The 23326-nt window shown below is 43.2% G+C and overlaps 1 protein-coding gene and 1 pseudogene across 1 annotated transcript in view; one reads left to right on the plus strand and one right to left on the minus strand.

Moving 5' to 3' along the window:
* Positions 1–23326, plus strand: part of LOC133877754 (helicase protein MOM1) — an 84177-nt gene that overhangs the window by 48677 nt on the left and 12174 nt on the right. Inside the window, exons 9-13 of the mRNA XM_062316151.1 lie at positions 285–434; positions 1158–1412; positions 1711–1851; positions 1971–2282; positions 12800–12973. Coding sequence (XP_062172135.1) covers positions 285–434; positions 1158–1412; positions 1711–1851; positions 1971–2282; positions 12800–12973 — 1032 coding nt within the window. The remainder of the gene's footprint in view (positions 1–284; positions 435–1157; positions 1413–1710; positions 1852–1970; positions 2283–12799; positions 12974–23326) is intronic.
* Positions 20392–20490, minus strand: LOC133878719 (small nucleolar RNA Z247; annotated as a pseudogene).

Genomic DNA, 23326 nt, shown 5'->3' on the forward strand with positions numbered 1-23326 from the left:
ACTAGGTTTACTTACTAACATCTTAAGATATGTTGCCTGCAACTAGGACCCGTGTGCAGGAATTATGGAAATAATCAAGTACCTTTTGTACAATAAACTTGAATAAAATCCTATTATAAACTTAGGAATTTTCTAACTAGAAATTGCCATTACTCAATTGAATTTATTCCTTCAATTTTTCTGCCGTTCATGTTATTTCTTACTGTTCATGTTATAGCATATTTAGTTATGTTTCCTTTCCATCTCTTTAACTTGCTTTTTGGATCATAATCAACTAACTGCAGATACCAGAGAGGAGAAAAAGTTTATTAGATACATTTTCGCAGCTGGCAGCTGGAGCTTCTCCTGGATTTGTTAATAATCATCTAGATTACATTAACAAGCTATGTGAGTTTTGGGACAAAGGCCAGAATGCAGTTGTTATGGATGATCAGGTGAGCTTAATCACTAATTCTGTGATTTAGGAGCTTAATCAACAATACTGCCATGAAGGCCTTTCTCGCCGACTGAGATTTTGGTCAGATAATTTGAATTTCTTAAGAGGCATGTGATTCAATAACCTGATAATCATTTCGAATATGATTTTTCTGTTTATGATCTGATCCGATAAAAATCCGATCTAAAGGAACTTGTGATAAAGATAATTTATTTTAAGTATGTAAATGATAAACTTATAATGTCATAATAATTATATTTGCTGTACATAACAGATGTAATATATGTCAAATATTATGGTTGTATTAAAATAAATTATCTACTATATATGTTTTTGTTTTCTTTTTTCCCTTTGAATTTTCTTGGATCAGAGGATCAGATATCGAATGGTAACATATTTCAATATGAATTTTGTTACAGACCATCTATTGTGTTATTGGATAGCATCTCTTCTTCCTTCGTTTTGCACTTTCTTGTTCCTTTTCAGGCCTTAAGATTTTGTGCATTAGAATGTGTTTGGTGTCATAACGTATAAATACTTCCAATCCCTCTTTTACTGCTTGGCTTTCTCTGCCCTTGCAATATGCATTTGTTTATACTAAATTTGGCTTATCAGCGACTAGTTTGGTCCCATAGCATATTTCATTGGTTTTTTTTTTTTTTTTTCTTTAAATGCATTAAGGTTTTCGTGTGCAGTGATGCTGATAAATCTATTTTTGCAGGAACGCATTATGAAGGTGATTGTGTTCATTTTATCTTTGCAGCCTGATGCCCATCGGCCATTTCTTGTCATCACAACTTCTGCAGCACTATCTGCTTGGGATCACGAATTCATGGATTTGGCACCACCTCTTAATGTTGTGGTTTACAGTGGAGACAAAGATATCCGGAAAAGTATTAGAAGGCTAGAGTTCTATGAGGAGGGTGGTTGCTTACTGTTTCAAGTACTTATAACCTCACCTGAAGTTGTATTGATGGTATATCTTTGCAGCTTGCATGGTTTATTTAGCTTTAAATAATCTTCAGTTGTGGCGAGGTGTGCTGATGAGTGATATATCCCATTAGTTAAGATGGAGTCAAGGACTTTTTTTTTTTTGTTTAATGCATGGTAGTTTCATCCTTCCTATTCTGATAAATGCGGACCCAAGATCGTAAGAGCTGGTGCTGCTTTTGGTTTCCTTCAGGAGGGAAAAAAAAGCCACTGCTACATACTGGTTTTTCAATTTTCATTTGCCACGAGCATGTCATATTGACCTCCTCTGTATTTCTCTGCAGGATCTCAATATGTTAGAATGCATACGATGGGAAGCTATAGTAGTTGATGAGTGCCAACGCTATATAATTTCTTCACATTTTGAACAAATTAAGATGCTACATACTAATTGGAGACTTCTTCTTGTCAGTGGTCAGTTAAAGGTTTGTTTCTTGTATTTAATTATTGTGTATTATTACATGTATATGTATAAATTGAATGTATGCATGTATTTATTCTTTTTCTCACAGGTTCGCTCATGCATTGCTACTGGATTTTGCAGGATAGCAAAGATGAATACCTTAGATTGCTGTCTCTGCTTGAGTCTCAGAGTGATTTGAGTAAAAGTGATGCTTTGATAACCAGTTCCAATGAAAATATCTGTAAATTGAAGGAGACGTTGTCGAGATATATTGCATATAGATGCAAGTTAGATTCTTCTAGGTTTTTAGAGTATTGGGTACCTGCACAATTATCCAATCTGCAGCTTGAGCAGTATTGTGCTACCCTACTCTCAAACTCCATGGCACTTCGCTCATTTTCAAAGAATGACTCTGTCGGGGCTCTCCGTGATATTCTTATTTCTACTCGGAAGGTTGGCTTGATTGAACTTGTTGCATTAATCACATGGTTGCATGAGATCTAGATTCTATTTCATTTTTACTTTGTAGTCCAAAAAGATTTGGTATTTTTCCTTTGTGCTGTTCCAAGATTATATAACTAACTTATTATGCAATTATGTGTGACGTTTATGCGGGGATTATTGAAATGAAAAAAGAAAATGGAGTTTTCTACAAGATATGGTACTCTCTCCTTTTTCTTCCCACCCCCATCAGCTGCCACTCCCACCCCCATGTGAGTGGTGCGTGGTGGCGCAGTGGGTTCGTTCTCCTTCGGGATTATGGAGAACCGTTTTTATGTGGAGGCTAAATCTTTTCTATACTCGGTGGGGCTTGGGTTTGCAGAGCTCAGGGTAGTGGAGAAGAGGAAAGCTTTCGTAAGGGTGGTCCTTTTGGGATCACAATGCATTGCGTGGCTGTTGTCGATGCTAGAAGAGGCTTTGCATAATCCTGGGTATAAAGATTTTGTCAAGTCTTTTAGGGAGGGGTCAAAGGTGACCTAGGAGAGGTGAAAATAGTTTCGGCCGTGTCTTGGAGGTGGCAGTCTACGACGTGGGTGGCTCGGAAAGGGTTGGTTCCTGTTTCCCGAAGGCCGTGATGGGCGGGGTTGGAGTTGTATCTCATGCGAATTGTCAAAAGTCTCGTACTTTATCGAAAACGATGGGACGACGTTGGGTAAGGAAGCTGGGTCTCCATCGTTCGCGAAGGTGGTGCGTACGGTGGCTCCCGTCTCTGTTAAAAGCGTCGAGAAGCAACGAGGTGTGGAGTATGTTGTGCCAAAGATAAAAGTGCGGTAGGCGGTGGCTTGGGGTGAGTTGGAGCAGCCGCTTCTTGTGGATTTGGAGTGTTCGGTGGTGGAACGGCAGCCAGTGGATTGTTATGCTTTGGAGCAGCATTCACTTTGTCCTCTAGGTGATACCCTTTGTGCTTTTGATGGATCCAGGCTTGCTTTGGCGTGTTGCAGGGTTTCTGAGGATGATGGTGACCTTTCAAAGATGGAGAAGGCAAGTGTTTTCTGGAAGTTTCTCGTGCTTTTTGGGGAGTGGATCGATTGGGCTAACAGGCTTTCGCCTAGTTTGGGCCTCAAGCGTTTTGGGCTTAAATGCAAGGTGAGTTGCCTAGCAATGGGCCAGATGTTTAAGAGGGCTAAGGCAGTTTTTAGTAGGGCACATATTCGGGTTGGGTCCAAGCGTTTGGGCTCCAAGGCCTCTTCTAAGCTTTCTGATCCAGCTCCCAGGTCAGTTGGAGATCATGGTTTGGTGTCTTCGACGCTTGTTGGTGAAGGAGTTCTAGGTTTCTTAGGTCCGTCCGCTCTCTTGCCGGTGGCTTTTGTTAAGGATAAGATAGTAACCTGACCAAAACCCTACGCAGCAGCTACACATAAACAGTAGACAAACCCTAGCTGCTGCTACACACTCAGTCAGCAGACAACTAGCCGTGACTCAAGGGGATCTTCCTAAACAAGAACAGATTCTAATTTCCTCACCGTATCAAACCTATAGCTAGCTATCTCTCATTATTCTCTCAACACTTTCCTATTGTACAGTCAACGGCTATATTACCACCCTTGCTTTCCTAGGATAGAATATTACCTACCTTATTTAGTCTGACATTATACCATGCCATATACGCGGCACACTGTAAAGTCTATATAAATATTGTATCAATATCAAACCTAATAGTTAAGTGCTTAACTCTTTTATCCCAAAGATTGTTTTTAGTTTACATGGTATCACAGCCAACCAATAGCCAACACAACCGCTGTACCTGTTGAAACCAACCCTTTGATGCCCAACGTTACACAGCTCGGCAGCATCAAATTGGAAGGCCCTAACTATCTCGGATGGGTTGCTCAGATTCAACCCTTTGATGCCCAACGTTACACAGCTCGGCAGCATCAAATTGGAAGGCCCTAACTACCTCGGATGGGTTGCTCAGATTCACCTATCCTATGTGGCTACGAACTCTAGGGATTGCTTGATGGAACAGAACCCTGTCCGCCCAAAACATCGCCAATGCTAATGGTGGTGCCCAGATAACTAATCCAGCCTATGTCGCATGGCTGAGACGAGATCAGCAGCTTCTAAGCCTCATTTTCTGCTATCTAGCACCTTCACTTGTGCTTTCGATGTACAGTTTAAACACATCGAGGCTTGCGTGGACCTCTCTGGCCACTCGTTTTGCTGCTCATTCCAGATCATGCATCTCCCATCCCAAGCGTCAGTTGCAAAGCTTGCAGCAGGGGAATAAGACGTGCACTGAATACCTGAACCAAGCTAAAGCCTAGGCTGATGAACTTCTGCAGTAGGTAAACCTGTTGATGATGATGACCTGATTTCACTCATCATCAGTGGAATCAACGGACCTTTAATTCTTTTGTTACTGCCTTTACACTATGTGACCGAGAAACTTCCTTTCATGATTTCCAATCCGAGTTGCTTAGCCACGAAATACTTCTTCAAAACCAATAGCAAGCCCTTAACCCTGAAGCTGGTTCCTTTACACTTCATACTCAGCGATCCAAACCATCTTGCAGTCCCTACTCCTTCCGCAACAGTCCTACCAACTTCCGAAAACCTAGACTTTTTCCTAAACCACTTGGACAATTTCGTCACTCTTCTCCACACAATCAGTACTCTTCACCATCATTCTCTCCAAGAAATCCACCACCACAACAGACTTCAATTTCTATTGCATCTGGTACTGCCCTGCCTCCTGGCCAGTATTCTCCCTGCCAGTTTTGTGGCAAAAGCAGCCATCGTGCCCTCGACTACTACCATTGCATGGACTACGCCTACCAAGGTCGCCATCCACCCGAGCAACTTGCAGCCATGACTGCCCATACCAATGAAGACTTTGTCAATAATGAGTGGCTGGCTGACTTCGGCGCAAATACACGTGTCACGGCCGATCCTTCCAACCTCACCGATCCTCAGCCCTTTGTGATGGTCCAGATATTGTTGGAGTAGATAACGGTGCAGGTTTGTCTGTTCAACATATTGGTTCTTCTATTGTTCAATCTCCTATATCTACATCTCAAAACTTTCTTCTCTCCAAAATTCTGCATTGCCCCTCAGCATATGCAAACTTACTTTTGATTAATAAATTTTGCTGATATTGATTTTACTATGAAGGACAATCGGACAGGAACGGTTCTGCTCCACGGACTTAGTGAAAATGGGTTGTACCCCATTCGGTTACAGCCCCAATCTTCCAATAAAACTCGAGGTTTCATTGCTCTTCTTGGTGTCAAAACCACTGACATGGTTTGACATCAATGACTAGGCCACCCCTCTACTTCAGTTCTTCAACATCTCCTTTGTCATCAAAATCTACCTATAGTCGGTTTTGTTAGTCCCTCTTCAGTGTGTGAGTCTTGTCAACTTGGCAAGTCGAAGCAGTTACCTTTTTCTCCAGCAATAAGAAGTTCTAGTAGTCCCCTAGAAGTCATCCACTCGGATGTATGGACCTCCCTTGTACCATCCTTGAGTGAGTGCAAGTATTATGTTATTTTTATTAATGAGTTCAGTCGGTTTACTTGGTTGTATCCCTTACTTAATAAAAGTGATGTTCTTCCCTGTTTTATAAAATTTAAACTTCTTGTCGAAAATCTTTTTGATACTCACATTAAGTATCTTAAATCCGACAATGGTGGTGAATACACCTCCACTGCTTTCATGAAATTCTTAAGCCAAAATGGCATCTTCCATCGCCTCACAAGCCCTCACACCTCTGAGCAAAATGGCATTGCTGAGAGGAAGCACCGCCACATCCTAGAAACCGGCCTCACCCTCCCTGCACAATCCGGTCTCCCACCCAAATATTGGGTTGATGCTTTTCTCACCTTTGTTTTTCTTATCAACCGTTTACCATCTCCTGTTATAAACAATGATTCCCCCTTTTTCAAATTATTCCATAAAGCCCTTGATTTCACCCTGCTCCAAACTTTTAGCTGCCTTTGCTATCCACTTCTGTGTCCCTATGCTGCTCACAAGTTAACCTTTTGCAGCAAACCCTGCATGTTCCTCTGCTATGGTGCGAATCAACGAGGCTATCGCTGTTTGGAACCCAACTCTCAAAAGGTTTACTTCTCCCGCCACGTGGTCTTCGATGAAGCTAAATTTCCTTCCTAAAGTCTCACCATCCCACACGGCTCTTGCTGTATTACTACTCCTCCCGATTCTCCCATCCTATTTCAGCCAGCCAGCCTCTCTCCTTCTCCTGGTTGCCTGCTCCAAGCTCCTCAAACTATTCCTTGTCTCACCTCTACTGTCTCCTGCCCCTACACCTCCATCACCTTGTGTCTCCACTTCAATTTCTCCAGACCCTCCTTCGCTTGCCTCACCCGATCTCCTCCATTTTGAACCCCCCAGCCCTCCCTCCTTACCGCCCTCTATTCCTACTCAACTCATTCCCCTTGGTAATCGTCTTGTCACCCATTCACAAACTAGTTCCTCCAAACCCCGATCCTTCCCTGGTTTCACCTCCTTCCTAACCAACACCGCTCCCATCCTCAGCCACATTAGTGCCCCTCTTCCCCCTGAACCATCCACTTACCGACAAGCAGCATCCCAACTCGAATGGATTGTTGCCATGATTGCCGAATACCACGCCCTCCTCTCCAACCAAACTTGGTCCCCTTTGTCCCCGTCCATCCCACCAGAATGTTTTGCGCAACAAATGGGTTTTCAAAATTAAACAAAACCTTGATGGTAGTATTGAGCGATACAAAGCTCGCTTAGTCGCTAAAGGCTTTGACCAACTCTGTGGGATTGACTATCATGACACCTTCAGTCCTGTCATTAAATCGGCTATGATCCGGTTACTTCTAGCTCTGGCCGTTCACTTTGACTAGAGCACCAAGCAATTAGACGTCTCCAATGCCTTTCTTCACGGTTTTCTTGATGAACGTCTACATGGAACAAGCACAAGGCTTCGTGGACCCTCAATTTCCCACCTATGTGTGCAAATTGCACAAGGCCCTTTATGGGTTAAAACAGGCTCCTCGGGCCTGGTTTACCCGACTCTCTCACTCTTTACTTGAACTTGATTGTTCTAGCGCTCAAGTTGATCCTTCCTTATTTGTTTATCATACTAGCAGCTCTCACATTTTTCTCTTAGTCTATGTCAATGATATCATTGTCATAGGTAACAATGCAAGCACCATGCAGTCCCTTATTTCCAAACTACAAGCTGACTTTGCCATGAAGAACCTCGGCCCTCTCTCCTACTTCCTCGGTATTCAAACCCTTCAGGATTCAATCGGACTCCATCTCCAGCAATCCAAATACATTCAGAACCTCATCAATTGTGTTTGAATAGCAAACTCCAAGCCATACCGAATTCCCTACATTACTAGCTCCAAAATGTCCAAGTTTGATGGTGATGTGTTGCCCAATCCAACCGAATATCGCCACATTGTTGGTGCCCTCCAGTATGCCACTCACTCGCCCGGACATCCCGTATTCTGTCAATCAGCTCTGCTAGCACATGCACAAGCCTACTTCTGTTCATTGGATAGTCGCCAAACGAGTCCTTCGGTATTTGAAATGCATAGTTGACTCCAACCTTCATTATACTAAAGGCTCCTTCAATCTCACGGGCTACTGTGACTTGGATTGGGCCGACAACCCCGACGATCGCCGCTCTACCACTAGATACGGCATTTTCTTTGGCCCTAACCTCATCTCTTGGTCTTCCAAGAAGCAGCACGTCGTCTCTCGCTCCAGCACTGAAGTCGAGTACTGCGCCATGTCTCTTGTTACAGCAGACCTCTACTGGCTCCGCATGCTCTTTAGAGAATTACAGCTCTCCTTACAATCTCCACCAATCATTTGGTGTGATAACTCTAGCGCCTTAGCACTGGCAACCAACCCCGTATCACATGCTCTCACAAAGCATATCGAGGTGGACGTTCATTTCATCCGGGAAAAAGTCCTCAACAAAGACATCCAGCTCCGCTACCTCTCCACCCTTGATCAAATTGCTGACCTCTTCACCAAAGGCCTCACTGCCTACCGCTTCTGCCTCCTGCGTGACAAACTTCTAGTCGTTTCTCCCATAAGTTTGCGGGGGGGTGTTAAGGATAAGATAGTAACCTCACCAAAACCCTACGTAGCAGCTACACTCACAAACAGTTGACAAACCCTAGCCCCCGCTACACACTCTGTTAGCAGACAACTAGCAGTGACTCAAGGGGATCTTCCTAAACAAGAATTGATTTTGATTTCCTCACCATATCAAACCTATAGCTATCTATATCTCATTATTCTCTCAACACTTTCCTATTGTACAGTCAGTGGCTATATTGCCAGCCTTACTTTCCTAGGATAGAATATTACCTACCTTATTTAGTCTATGACATTATACCATGCCATATACATGGCACACTGTAAAGTCTATAAATATTGTATCAGTATCCAACCTAATAGTTAAGTGCTTAAAGCTTTTGTCCCAAAGATTGTTTTTAGTTTACAGCTTTGTCCTCTCCATCTCTTGTCGGCGATGGATCTGCTTCGGGTTCGACGGTGGTTTCCTCTACTCCGAGTTTGGATCTCGTTGTCTCTGCTGCGCCGGCGTGTTTTGATGTTGTTGTTGGCGGGTCCATCCTGGTTGCCTTTGCCTTGGTGAGGCCTGTTGGTGGGGGTCAGCCTCCTTTGCTGTTTGTGTCTAAGGCCAGCTCCAGGCTGCTGGAGTTGGGTGCTGCTTGGAAGTTCGCCGGAGGTGGCCAGCCTGCCCACTTTGCTTTGCCGGAGCTGACTCTGTCTTCGGCTCTCGTGGGGAGTGGTCCAGCATTCCTGGATGTTTCTGGTGACTGATCTTCAGGTGCGGATGCATTAGGTGAAAGGCTACGTTGCACTCTCCCTGTGATGTCAGAGTTGGGAGAGCCTATTTATCCGTCTCAATCCAAGTCGGTGCTTAGATACTCCTGGAAGCCTAAGGTTGGCACAATGGATGAGCTCTTGCTTGCTGAGGCCTTGGCGGCAATCAGTGCTCCCTTGCCTCCTATGCCATCGTTTGGGGCTGTAACCAAGCCCTTGGTAGCACCTGTGAGGGATGGGGTAGTGTCTCTGCTTGCACCTTTTCGAGACGATGTCTGTCAGCCTCTTCTTCGGCATGGCTTCCTTTTTCCAAGCGGTGCATTTCCTTCGTCAGAAGTGGGTGGGTCTCCTCTCTCTTCGGTCCATTCTGTGTTTGGATGCCCTCCTCTGTTGTCTTCTTCAGAGGTGGGTGAAGTTTCGAGGGGAGGTGGTTCTGTAGGGTTTGATGGTTCTCTCGGGGTAGCCTTTGACCATAGCTTTTGTTTTTAACACTTTGGGGGTCTCACACGAGGGGAATGTGGAGGGCTTTTTAGACTTAATGGCTCAAGTTGATGCAAAGTGCCTAGAGGCTTCTGTCTTCACTTTTAAGTCTAAAGGGAGTCGTGAGGTGAAGAACTTAGGGTGCAAGATCAATTATGATGCCAGGGGTTCTGGTTCCAGTCGGGGCAAGGCAAGAGGGCTCTTGTTGTGATGTAATAGTCTCCGAGTTTTGTGGGCTGGTTTTGTTGGGTTTTGCCGGTGTTTTTCCTCTCTTTCCTCTTTTTTCTTGTTTTTGTGTTATTTTTGTATACTTCCCATATGCTTAGGGGTGCCTTTACGCTTTTTATAAACTTTTTTGCTTACCTATCAAAAAAAGGTTTATGTGGGACTAGTTATAAATTTGTCAAGATAATTGGATTTTGATTATAGATATGATCCCAACCATGATCCTTCCGGGAAGATTCGAAGGCTTGGATTGTTCGGAAAGGTTGTAATAAGGATAACCGCTTATTGAAGTTGGTGGTTTTTGCAGTTGGTGGCTGGAGAGGGTTCATCTTGTTTCCGCAGAGATGAGGAGGGTGGGGCTGGAATAGAGTGGTTGATGAGTTATGCAAGGTGATGGTTTTCCTGGAAACCACATCTGGGTCTTCTCCCGTTGGTGTGTTGTGAGAGGGTTCATCTTGTTTTCGGAGGGCGGGGCTGGAACAGAGTGGTTGATGAATTGTGCAAGGTGATGGTTTTCCTGGAAACCACGTCTGTGTCTTCTCTTGTTGGTGTGTTGTCTCTGGTGGAGAAGAAGGATGGGAATGAGGTTTTGGGTTTGAAGGTCTCCTCCCCAAGCTTGGGTGGGGCTTAGCTCTTTTTGTGGGTGGTGATCTACTGTCGTTCGCAGAGGTGGTGAAGTCAAAGGGCCCTGTCAAGTTACGGGTTCCGTTGGTTGAGAGGCGTGAGCTTGATCTTCTCCCAACGGTGAGACTAATAGCCTCAGAGGAGGTGAGATTGGCCCTTGACTGCTCTGTGATGGAGAAGGAACGATTGGGTTAGGACTTGTTGCTGAAACTGCAGGGCAAGGAACATCCAACACGTTTTCTCTCTGTCGAAGGCACACTAGGATTAGCAAGGAAGATTTTGCCTTGTTTGAATCTGCGTACGTGGAGGAACCTTCTTGTGAGGATGATGGGTCGGATCATTGATTGGTCGTTTGTTTGCTTTCGGGCTGGGTCTAAAACCCACTTTCAATTTTAAAGGGTTCCGTCTGGGCTGGGTTATGACGAAGCCCAAATCTAAGAAGCGGACTGAGGTTACAGGTCAAGGGCTCCCTTTGGATCTTGAAGTGGGTTTTGAGTTCTCTTTGGGTTTTGGGTCTGCATCGGGTCTTCAATGGCCGGAGGTGACAACGGAGGTTGACATGGGTGGTGGGTTGTCTGCTTTGACCAGTTCTGAGATGTCTAAAGGTGCTGAAGATACTCCTGTGAGGCCTTTGTCCTTTCCTCTTGAAGGCGCCGACTCTTGCTTGAACACGTTGTTGGCTGTTGATCTCTCTTCTCTTGTTTTTGAGGGATTTGCAAAACTGTCGGTATAAGTTGTGCATTCTCTTCTGTTGCCAGCAGGGTCTGAGCCGAATTCTTCTGCTCCGGAGTCTGCGTTTCTAGGTATGCCTCCTCTCCCGTGCAAGCCTTTGTGTTTCCAGGTATGTTGTTGCCGGCGATCTTTGGTCCTGTTTCAGTGTTTTTTGGGTCCCTTTCTGCGAGAGCAGCCTCTGCCTCTGCTCTACCTCCAAAAGTGGTGAGTGTCCCTTTTGGGTGCTCGGATTTGGATTCTATGGGGTTTTCTCCGGCACTTGACTTCTTTGAAGTTGGGTCAGATTCCTTCGGTGTCTCTTCTTTGTGGGGGGTGGGCTGCGTTGGGAGAAAGGCTCCACTTTTCTCTTCTAGTAATGTAGGAGTGTGGGGCTCCCATCTATCCGTACGAGTCCAAATTGATGTTGAGATATCACCCAAGATCGAAGGTAGGCAGAGGCGCTCAGATGGATGCTTCTCTGTTTTACGAGGTTGTGACAGCTCTTAGTGCTCCGACGACGTTGCCTTTAGGTCCTTCTCAGGTCTTGAGCGGGACCGTGGTCTAGTCCTAGCTGAAGCCAGGTGGGGAAGAGGTCAGTAAGTCTCCTTCGTCTAGCTTTCTTCGGCGAGGCTTCCTTCTCCTGAGTGTCCCCTCTCCTTTGGGTGGTTGAGCTTCTCCATGTTAAAGTGTCCCACATCGTTAAGATTTCCTTCACCTTGGCACTTTATAAGCCATGGTGTCCCCTCTTCTTTCAATGCATCTTTTGAGAGTGAGTAAGGCCCATGGATTTTTACATGGTATCAGAGCCAAAGGTCTTGAGTTCAAACCTTGACTCCATCATTTACCTTCCATTTCAATTAAATATTCCACGTGTTGGGCTTCACCTATTAAAAGGAAGTCTGAGCCCGCACGTGAAGGGGAGTGTTAAAGTATTGATTAAGTAAATAAATTTACCTCTTCCTATTAACTTAAGCTTTTAGGATAAGTGGTGATTTAACACTCCAATCCCTGAAAAGGATGTGAATTTCAAGGTCGGACGGCTTGATCCAATCTCAGAAGTGGCTGGTAGGTTTTGGCCCGTCTAGGGAGATTGTTGTGTGGGATCAAGGCGATGAGGTTTGGGTTGGGGAGGATGGAGACTCTCCTTACCCCTTGAGTGTCTGTTCTCTTGACATGCCCTTGGATTGGGTGTCGGATGGTTTGGGGTGCCTTACGCTTTTTTAATAAAACCTTTCTTGCTTATCAAAAAAAAAGATATGATCCCATGACAATTCGTAATCTAGGAAATTTCTAAAGGTTTTAATTTGATTTTTTATCATTTGTAATTAGTATTTGGAATTTAAGTTGTGTTGGTAAGTTATATATAAGTTGAAACTCCTAAATTCTGCAATCTTGAACTTTTTATTTAGTTGTTTTTTTTTTGAACCTTGTTTTTGGTCAATCTTAGTTTTGAAGTTTCTAATTTTGTTTGCATTTTTAAATCTTTGTTAGAGACATTAAAAGAAATTGTCTGCATTTCGGACAGCTGAGTCATACAATTCTTGTTTGCAAGGTCTAGTGAGAAGAAAGGTAGCCCTTTCCATGTATATTGTCATTTTCATTAAGGATACTTGAATTGTATTTCTTGACAGTTGTGTGATCATCCCTATGTTGTGGATCCATCCCTCCAAATATTGCTAACTAAAGGCCTTCAAGAAGTCGAGTATTTGGATGTTGGAATAAAAGCTAGTGGCAAGCTGCAACTTCTTGACATGATGCTTATGGAGATGAAAAACCAAGGTTTAAGAGTACTTATACTTTTTCAGGTAATTTTTTTTTTAATTATTTTCTACACAAGTGTTTCTTGTACCCTTTGATTGATTCATGCTTGATTACTTTTGTATATCGACATACTGTCATTTTGCGAGATGATGTTGAATGTTGATTTAATGTATCAAAATCTGGAAAAATAGTCATTGATTGAGGAATCGGGAATCAATTATTTCAAATGGATAGCATAAGTTTTGCATAATAATCAGTTGCCATGGGAAAAGATGATAATATCAGATTCTTATTGGTTTTTGATATATGGAGGTATTGATGTCTGAAGCAGGACACAAGATGCTCATGAAAAAAGAAGCTTAAAGACCAATAAAAAAAAGGTGGAGTTTGTAATTTCAATAGTGCTAATTGGGGACCTTTGAAGACAATCCTAGATAATATTGAGTGTTGATATTTCATGTTTCTTTGCATTAGAAAGTTGGGAGTTTGTTTAAACTTAGGGGAAACTTCACTTACCCCCCTTTGAACTGTTAAGGGTTTTGCAATTATAACCTCGAATTATCAAAATTTGCAATGTTAGCATCCCATGTTTTAGCATTTTTTAATTTCACCTTAACTATTAGGGCTTTTCGTTAAATCAAATGGCTAATAGGTGAAATGTCTCTTATAACCCTGCGTAATTTATAAAAATACAAATTTGCCCTTAAGAACTTGAGGAAAAAAAGAAAAAAGAAAGAAAATTTAAACAGTCAAATGTTTATTAATTTATTTTTTAAAATTTAAAAATGGCGGTTGGCATCCTCCCTTAGGATTTTTTGTTAAATCTTAATAGGGGGTGAAATCAAAAGAGGCTGATAATTGGGAAGCCGACATTGCAAATTTTGAAAAATCGAGGTTATAATTGCAAAACACTTGATAGTTCTCTCGGTGGCATTGGGGGGAATGGGGGGGGGTGGGGGGATAAGTGAAGTTTTCCCTTGAATATATGTTTCTGTAGGAGTTATTATATTTAAGTAATTTGTAAGGGGAAATTTTACACTTTACCTTCTCTGATAAATCCACCATATGATGATTTGGTGCCCAATGTTCAAAAATTGGTAGATGACCACCCTAATGTTAGCAACGTGTGTCCACCTGGACCTCCCGTCCACTTAGTCTATCTCTTTAGACGAAAAGGAGGTTACGTGCGTTGGACGTGATCCTTTAAAGGTCAAAGTTCCAAAATTGTCCTGAGTGTTCAAAACGGTGAGTTTGGCCACTCCACAAAGTTTGCTAACGTGGACCCATAGTCTTTTAACGCATATATTTATTCTGCCTCTGCCTTTTCTCTTTGTTGTTTGGTTTCCTGGAAACTAAAAGAAGAAAAAAATGGTGGATTCGGATGAGCCCGAGATGATACAGTGTCTCGTCGATAATCGATTTTCGTATATTCTTGTAGATATTCACGCACTCCTTTCCATAACCAGAGGATATCATATAGTTGGCAATGGCTTTCAATTCTGCCATAGCAATTGACGAGACTCGCTCCACTTCGGAGGTGGACTCTTCGACAACTCGATACTCGTCCTCCGACAAGTTAGAAACACTCAACCTGGAAACCAAGTCAGGTTCCAAATACTCCCTATTTATTGACAAAAGCTGGTAGAATTCCTTCGCCAACCTGTGCATAACCATAGCCATTTGCATCAAAGTTGAAGGAGGTAGAAGACAACGACAAAATACACCGTTTGATTAATGTCTTTTGTTGTTTAAAACAATGAAAGAAATGCACCGTTTAACTTAAAGTTTTGAAACACTAAAAAAGACGTGTACAAGTGTAGAAAACTAGGCGCATGCAGAAAACTAGTGGCTAATATGCGCATGCAGAAAACACGTGTAGTCCTATGTACGTTCCATTTCTCTCCACAAACCAGTTAGTCCTCACATGGCCGCTCTCTCGCAACTTGTAAAAAAACACTTGCACATTTCCACTCTCCATGTCAACAATCTCTGTGTGTGTCACTATGTGTGCGTGGGTTTGGGTGCATATATGAAGATATTAAAATGTCGGGAGTGAAAGTGAGGAGAAGAGGGAGAAGAAGGCAACGGCGGGCGATGGTCTGCAATCAGACAGCCTAGTGGGGATGGTCTGCAACCGGACAGCCTTTTGGTTCAGACAGTACATGCATGCCAGGGTAGTGCTTGGTCTCCCCGCTGAAGAAAGCCCTCCATACCGCTCGTTCTTTGTTATTTTTGCAATACTTCCAAAGCTCACGTAGATTACAGACTTAAATGGCTGAGCGTCAAGCCACGTTATGCACCTTCTGTCCACTTCAAAGAGGTTGTTCGAATACTGAGACTGCAACGTGGACATTTCGAATCCAAGTTTGAGTTTCAGGAGTGCATGGAGGGGTCCAATGGTATAGATTGTGGGGCACTGTTATCGTGAATGAAGCTAGATGGTAATGGAATATCAGCTTGGGGTTGTACGGAAAATTTGTTCTAATCAGCAGTGCACTGTAGTTCTTTTCCAATTTCGTCACCATCACTTGCAAGTTTTGCACTACCAATGCTGGCAGTCATTCGGGACCCATGATCATGACATGAGTTTACTTACTCAAGATTTTGGTTGCTAATGCTCACAGCCTCGGCAAGATTCCTTTGGGGTGCATCCACAGAAACATTCTCCAGGGCAGAGAAAAGTTTCTCTACGGCAGAGAACAGTTTCAAAAAGAGTGGAATCTAGTCAAAACCTTTTAAAGCCTTGGGTCTTCGAGCCCATCATTTTAAGTAAATGAACAAACAAAACCAAAAACTAAAGCGCTCACGATGTTTGATTTGTTTTGGTTGAAGACATTAGATTGGGACTTGGTGGAGGCTAATGTGCGCTAGGGGTGAGAGGCGTGCACCAAAGGGCTAGCTTGGGTGTTGGGAGACAGATGAAGCAAGCGTGGCAAGAGCGCGGTCATACAGAGGATAGAAAGAACACATGTATGGAGAGGCGGACAAGGCAGTGACTCGGGAGGATGCTGAAGGCGAGCGTAAATGTTTGAGGTTGAAAGTTAGGGTGGAGTGGCGGCGTCAGCGATGTTGTTGGCGAGGTTGGAGAGCTCGTTGATGGCAACGTGTAGAGAGGGCTCGAAGAGGGAGGCGAACAACTGGATGGTGTCGATGAGATGGGTTTAGATGAGATTGGCTTTTCCTTTTTCTTTTTTCTTTTTTTCAATGTTAGTCGGGTTGAATTGGGAGGGTAAAAGTGGAACTTTGGCCTTGCACGTGACCTCCTTTCCGTTCAAAGAGACGGACTAAGTATACAGAAGGTCCAAGTTTGACACACATGGCTAACATTAGGGGGGTCATCTACCAAATTTTAAACATTGGGCGCTAGATCGCCATATGGTGGATATATCAGGGGGCTAAAGTGTAATTTTTCCAATTTGTAAATTTGCAGGACATGGGTTATTGTGGTCCAAGGGTCTTATCATGGATCTTATATAATTTGGTCTTTAGTTTTGCTCTTTTATCACTATGATAACAAAGAAGTTCAAAATTTCTAACAAACCCTCTTGACATGAGCTCTCTCTCTCTCTAGCACGTGTTGGTATTATAGAATTACATGATATTTGGAATAATCTGCGTACTTGAATGTACTGCAGTATGTTTGTTTATATAGAGAACCGAATCATCTAGATAAACTCTAGATGTGATTTACATGTAGTTAACTAAAACAGAAACTCTCTAAGTTATCTTATAACTCTAGAGACCTAGTTTATCACAACTCAACTAGTCTAGAGTTTATCAATAGAGAAAGAGCCCTACTCTAACTCGGATACTTCGGTGTTATCACTAGCCGATAAGTCTTCTACGTTATCTAATCCAATAGATAAGTTTTCTACGTTATCTAATCCAATACGCCCCCTCAAACTCGACGTGGGAAGTTGCACGTTGAGGTTGGATCGAAGCATGTTGAATCTGGCAGCAGCAAGGGACTTTGTAAGGATGTCGGCTAACTGATCTTTCCCAGAGATGAAGCAAACTTGTAGAGTCTTCTTGGCAACCATATCCCGGACGAAATGATAGTCAATTTCTATATGCTTTGTGCGAGCATGATAGATAGGATTTGAGACTAGGTAGGTGGCACCAATGTTATCACAATACAATACTGGTTGCGTAGGAGATGTAACACCAAGTTCATGAAGTAGAGTTTGAATCCATGTTAATTCAGCAGCTGCATTGGCAATAGCTTTGTACTCAGATTCAGTACTGGAGCGTGAAACTGTTGGTTGCTTCTTGGAGCTCCATGAAAGAATATTTTTACCAAGAAGAACACAATAGCCGGAGGTGGAACGCCTGTCATCTGGACAGCTGGCCCAATTTGAATCTGAGTAGGCAGTGAGTTGCTTGGAGGAGTTCTTGTGGATGCAGAATGTATGAGAGATTGTGGACTTCAAGTAGCGCAGGATGCGCTTTACTGCAGACCAGTGAGAGTCCCTAGGATCTTGCATAAATTGTGGGACCTTGTTGACGGCGAAAGCAATGTCAGGTCGAGTGAGAGATAGATATTGAAGAGACCCTACTGTGCTCCGATATGAGGTCGGGTCTGTGACGGTTGAGCCTTCAAACCGGCTGATAGTGGTGGAGGCTGATAAGGGAGTAGATATCGGTTTGGCAAGGAGCATATTTGTCTTTGTGAGAAGATCATGGATGTATCTTTGTTGTGAAAGATGAAGACCATCCGGGTGCCATGTAGCTTCAACACCAAGAAAGAAATTGAGACGACCGAGATCCTTGAGTGCAAAGGAGTCGTGAAGATCTTTGATGAGCTGAGATATGGATTCTGGATGTGAGCCGGTAATGATGATGTTGTCAACGTATATGAGCACAAAGATGGTGATCCCTTTAGCTTTGTAGATAAACAACGATGAATCTGACTTGGAGCTTGTAAATTTCAGATCAATCAATCGAGCACTTAGGCGCGAAAACCACGCACGTGGTGCCTGTTTTAAGCCATAGATGGCTTTACGTAGCTTGCAAACAGTTGCTGGATATTGAGGATGCTGAAATCCAGGGGGTTGAGCCATATATACAGTCTCTTGAAGAAGACCATGGAGAAAGGCATTGCTGACATCTACTTGTCGAATCTCCCAACCTGCAGAAACAGCTATGGACAACACAGTACGAATAGTGATAGGTTTAACCACTGGACTATATGTTTCTGCAAAGTTAATCCCGGGTTGTTGATGAAACCCTTTGGCTACTAGACGAGCCTTGTAGCGTTCAATATCCCCATTAGCTTTCCTTTTAATCCTGAAAACCCATTTAGAACCAACGACATTCATTTGTGGGGAGAATGGAACAAGGGACCATGTTCCATTTTTGAGAAGAGCATCAAATTCGTTGTTCATTGCTGCACGCCACTTTGGATTTTTACTTGCTTGAGAATAGCAAGTGGGTTCATCTTCATGTGCTGCTATAGTGGCTGTAAGAGCTTGAGGAGGTGGATACTTCACTCTGCCATCAGTGAATGTGTAAAGTTTGTGAATCAAATTCTGAGACCGAGTGGTCATGCCATGGACTCGAGCTGGAAGGATAGGCAGGGGTTCAGGTGAAGGAGTTGACTCGGAACTAGAGGGAGATTCAGAAGTGACTGTAGGTTGAAGAGTGGGAGAGGTAGTGAGAGGTTCTATGGGAGATGATGCAGAGGTTGATGAAGGAGGAATACTGGGTGTATTCTGAGAGGACCTAGAGGTTGGAGAAATTGATGAGGGGACATAAGGAACCAATAGAGATGAAGGTATTTGAGGAGAGGAGGAGGAGGTGTTTAACTTGGAAGTTAAGAATGGAAAACTATTTTCATTGAAGACAAAGTGTCTTGCAATGTAAACTTTACCGGAAGGAATATGAAGGCATTTATAGCCAAGATGGTTTTTGTTATATCCAATAAACACGCAAGAAGAGGAACGAAAGGAAAGTTTGGAGGAGTTATATGGTCGAAGAAATGGCCAGCATTCACAGCCAAAAATTTCAAGTATTTGTAATCGGGAATGCTGTGAAATAGACACTCATAAGGAGACATTTTCTTGGTGACTTTAGAAGGAAGTCGATTGATGAGGTAGGTTGCTGTTTCAGAGGCTGTATCCCAAAAGGTAAATGGAACACTAGCCGTAGCAAGAAGAGATAATCCAGTTTCAACTATGTGGCGATGTTTTCTTTTGACGGTTCCCATTTGATGATGGGTGTAAGGACAGCTTAGCCTATAAGAGACTCCCATGGAATTGAGGGATTTTTGAAGTGGGAGGAATTCACCACCATTATCACTGTGAACAGATTTGATTTTAGTGTTAAAGAATGTTTCAACAAGTTGTTTGAAACGAAGAAAGGTTGCACAAACTTCAGATTTAGATGCAAGTGGGAAAAGCCATGTATATTTGCTGAAATCATCAACCACACTTAAATAAAAACGGTTGTTGTTTACAGAAGTTACAGAGGCAGGGCCCCAAACGTCAAGAAACAACAATTGGAGAGGACTATTTGAAATTGAAGGGGAATAACTAAAATGGAAACGATGACTTTTCCCTTGTTGACATGGAGAGCATACGGAGGAAGACTTTGCTGGAGACACGGTTAGCTTGTGGAATTGAACAACTTGATTGACAATGGTAGATGCAGGATGACCAAGCCTGAGATGCCACTGATCTAGGGGAACCTTTTCACCAATGAAGGCAGCAAGGCTCCTGGACAGGGAAGAAGAAGAGGATGGCCATGGATAGAGGCCAAGTTTACTCGGGCCTTGGAGGAGGAGCTGCCGAGTTCGAAGGTCCTTAACACAGAAAAAGGTAGGATGGAATTCAATAAAGACATTGTTATCACGTGTGAATTGATTAACAGAGATAAGATTTTTCTGTATTTGAGGAACATGAAAGAGAGAAAATAAGTGAAAGTTATGTGATGGAGTGGGTAAGAGTCCACGACCAGAATTTGAAATGTGCAAACCTTGCCCATTGCCTACTCGGATCTGGTCATTGCCATTGTACTCCTCAGCATGCATGTTGAGATTGGAGAAATCATTAGTGAGGTGGACATTGGAGCCAGTGTCATGATACCATTGAGAATCTGATGCAGAAGAGACAGCAGCCAAGTTGGCATTCATTGGGGAATTTTCTGCCTGATGTCCTTGCTCAAATCGATACCAACAGGGGTGCAGCCGTGTGGCCTTGCTTGTGGCATACTTGACAGATTGGACGTTGGAATTGGCCAGGACCAGAAAAATGTTGATGAGGTGGTCCACGACCACGGCCACGCCCCCTGCCCCGAGAGAAGTTGAAGTTGCGATAGCCCGAGTTGAGGCCACGATTGTTCCGTGAATAGGATGGGCTCTGCCGTTGAGCCATGTTGGCAGTAGAGATGTTGACTTCAAGTGCTGATTTGTGGGCCTCAAGATGCTGCTCATAGGACAACATGTAGCCATAGAGATCAGTGAGAGGATCGAGTCTTGCCTTGTAGTGACAGAGGTAACAAGGGGGTCATAATCGACACCCAAGCCAGCAAGGATGTGGGAGATGAGTTCAGAATTGTCAATGGGCTTGCCAATAGCGGCCAGGAGGTTGGCAAAGCCTTGAGCTTTCTGGAAATAGGCAGAGACAGATTGAGCAACTTTCTTCAGATTTGAGAGCTGCTGCTTAAGTTGGAGAAACGAGATTGAGACTAAGCAGCGAATAATGTTTCCAATGTAGTCCAGACATCACGAGATGTAGTGAGGCCGATTACATGGGGTAGGGTTTCAACGGACAGGGTGGAAATAATTGCACTAAAGATCATTCGATCTTGATGAAACCAGGATAAGTGAGCAGGATTGGTAATGAGAAGGCCAGAGGTATTATCAGGAATAAGCTTGGGTGGTTGCGGAATTGTGCCATCAACATAACCGAACAAGTTTTGGCCCTCTAGAAAAGGAACCATAAGAAATTGCCATAGGATATAGTTTTCTTGGGTGAGTTTTTCTGAGATATGATGATGAACATTTTGGATATGTGGTAATGGTGCAGAAGGGGTAACAGTGATGGAGATAGGAGGTGGGTTTGAGGTTTGGGTGGATTCGGTTTCAGAAATTGGGATAGCCATAGACGTTTGTCTTTCAATGGCTCTGATACCATATAGAATTACATGATATTTGGAATATTCTGCGTACTTGAATGTACTGCAGTATGTTTGTTTATATAGAGAACCGAATCATCTAGATAAACTCTAGATTTGATTTACATGTAATTAACTAAAACAGAAACTCTCTAAGTTATCTTATAACTCTAGAGACCTAGTTTATCACAACTCAACTAGTCTAGAGTTTATCAATAGAGAAAGAGCCCTACTCTAACTCGGATACTTCGGTGTTATCACTAGCCGATAAGTCTTCTACGTTATCTAATCCAATAGATAAGTTTTCTACGTTATCTAATCCAATAGGTATTAGGATTCTTCTTCATTTTTCTGGCCTTGTTGGTTCTAGGTTGGTCAAGATTGTTACTTCAAGATAGTTTGAATTTGCCTATGAGGAGAGGGGATCTCGATTTTACAGGTGTTTGAAAGAAGTAGAGTTTTGTTCACTTAGTCTCACTAGGAAAAGGTCAGTGTGCTGTGGCTATTGGACACCATGACGGTTTTGTTACAAGTAGAACATTCGAGTGAATTTGTGAAGTGTTCCTGGTGGGGATTAAAACCTTCATTGCCCAATGTGGTTTCGAATTGTTTTGGTTGTTTCTTGACAGTAGCAGCATACAGAGTTGGCAGTCAGAGAGTCTTTGTGATCATCTTGAAGGGTAGAGGAGGTCGCGGCTGGTTGGGTTTCACTCTTGCGCTATGTAGGTTCCTTTATTCTTTCTAGTCGCCCTACGACAGAGGTAAGAGAGAACAGCGATCAGGGGTTGTTTTAGATGGGATGCCAAAGTCTAGTTTGGCAGACAGAACATATTCGGCACTGGTAATGTGCGAAACGGTTGCGGTGGTTGACAAGCAATCATATGCGAAGGTCTTGGCCTGGCCGAGGTAGAGTAAAGGAAGCTTTGCCTGTCTTGACGCTACATTACTAATTATTATGAGTGGCGATGTTAAGGAAATGTATGGGGAAGGGAAAGTCGAGGTTCCCTGAATTTTTGCCGATTTTGTAGAGGGTGTGCATGGCGGTGTCAAGGACGTCGGTATTGTCCTTTATTCTTTGAAGAAACAACTGGATGTTTTGAGAGGGAAAATGGATCACTTACTGAATGAAGTATATATGGGCCTGGAGTAGGTTGGAGTATGAAGCCCATTGTGAGCCTTTTAGCTGGATCAAAGCCAGCCCATCTCTTCTGGAGGGACCCGACCTTTACAAGTTTTAAATCAGACAGTGTTGGGCCAAGCAAAGGTTTTAAGAGGTAAAAAGGCCCGTCTTCTACTAGTGGGCTACAGGCTTTTAATCCAACTAGTTACGGTTTAAAACCCACCCTTAAGTGGGTAGTTAAAAAATGGGCCAGGTCTTCCTCTTTCTTAGACAAGGTTTTGGGTGTCGGTTTGGTCTTTGTGGGCGCCGGTGTGAGCTCGGGTAAGCTCTCTGGCTCTCCGCTAGCTCTGCTGCAACGTCACGAAGTTGATGGTGTTCTTCAGAAAATACTAGTAGTTTTCGAGGGCAAAGTAGCAGAAATTGCTCTCGTCGGTGACTCAGTCTACAACGCCATCTTGAGTCACTGAGTTGCAGCATCTCCCTTGGTCTCAACCCATATTTTTGCTAACGATGGGCAGAACAAGTTGTCTCTGGGTCTTGAACCCCTGTTGATGGTGATACCTCCTGTTTTAGGGGTTGTAGCGCATCATCAGTCATAAGGCTTTTAATGTCTACAATATCGTTGATGCCAAGCGTCACAGAAGTTTGGTGGTAGAAGAAGATGTTTCTGTTATTGGTGAGGGGGATGTTGGGTCCTTGGTTTTGGGACTCCCTGCAGGTAATGATGGTGCCGTTCCTTCTATTGAATTTTTTTTCAGATGGTTAAGAGATCAAAGGTAAAAGTTGATTGGTCAGTTCTTTCAGTTCGGCCATTGGTGTGAGCTTCTGAGACAAGGGGGCCAGTGCTCAGCCCTAGCCTTTCATTAATGCCATGTCATAAAGAAGTGCCACCTATGAAATTGTTGTAACCTTGATTACGGTCCCTTGAGGAACACATTCAAACAGTTAGAAAATTTTGAGGGATTTTTAAAAAAATCATTAACACAAGGACCAAAGTGAAACGAGTAAAAAACTATGCCCAAAAGGTTTTTTGTCCTTTTTATATTAGTAGTTGTAATCAATTTCATAGCTTATTCTAGGAAGTCTGTTATGTTAGCTACCATGCTAGATAAATAACTGCATTGACTTCATTCTACAAAATAAGAAAGTCAAGTTACATATGTGC

Source organism: Alnus glutinosa, chromosome 9 (assembly GCF_958979055.1).
Source record: "Alnus glutinosa chromosome 9, dhAlnGlut1.1, whole genome shotgun sequence".
In the NCBI taxonomy this organism is placed as follows: Eukaryota; Viridiplantae; Streptophyta; class Magnoliopsida; order Fagales; family Betulaceae; genus Alnus; species Alnus glutinosa.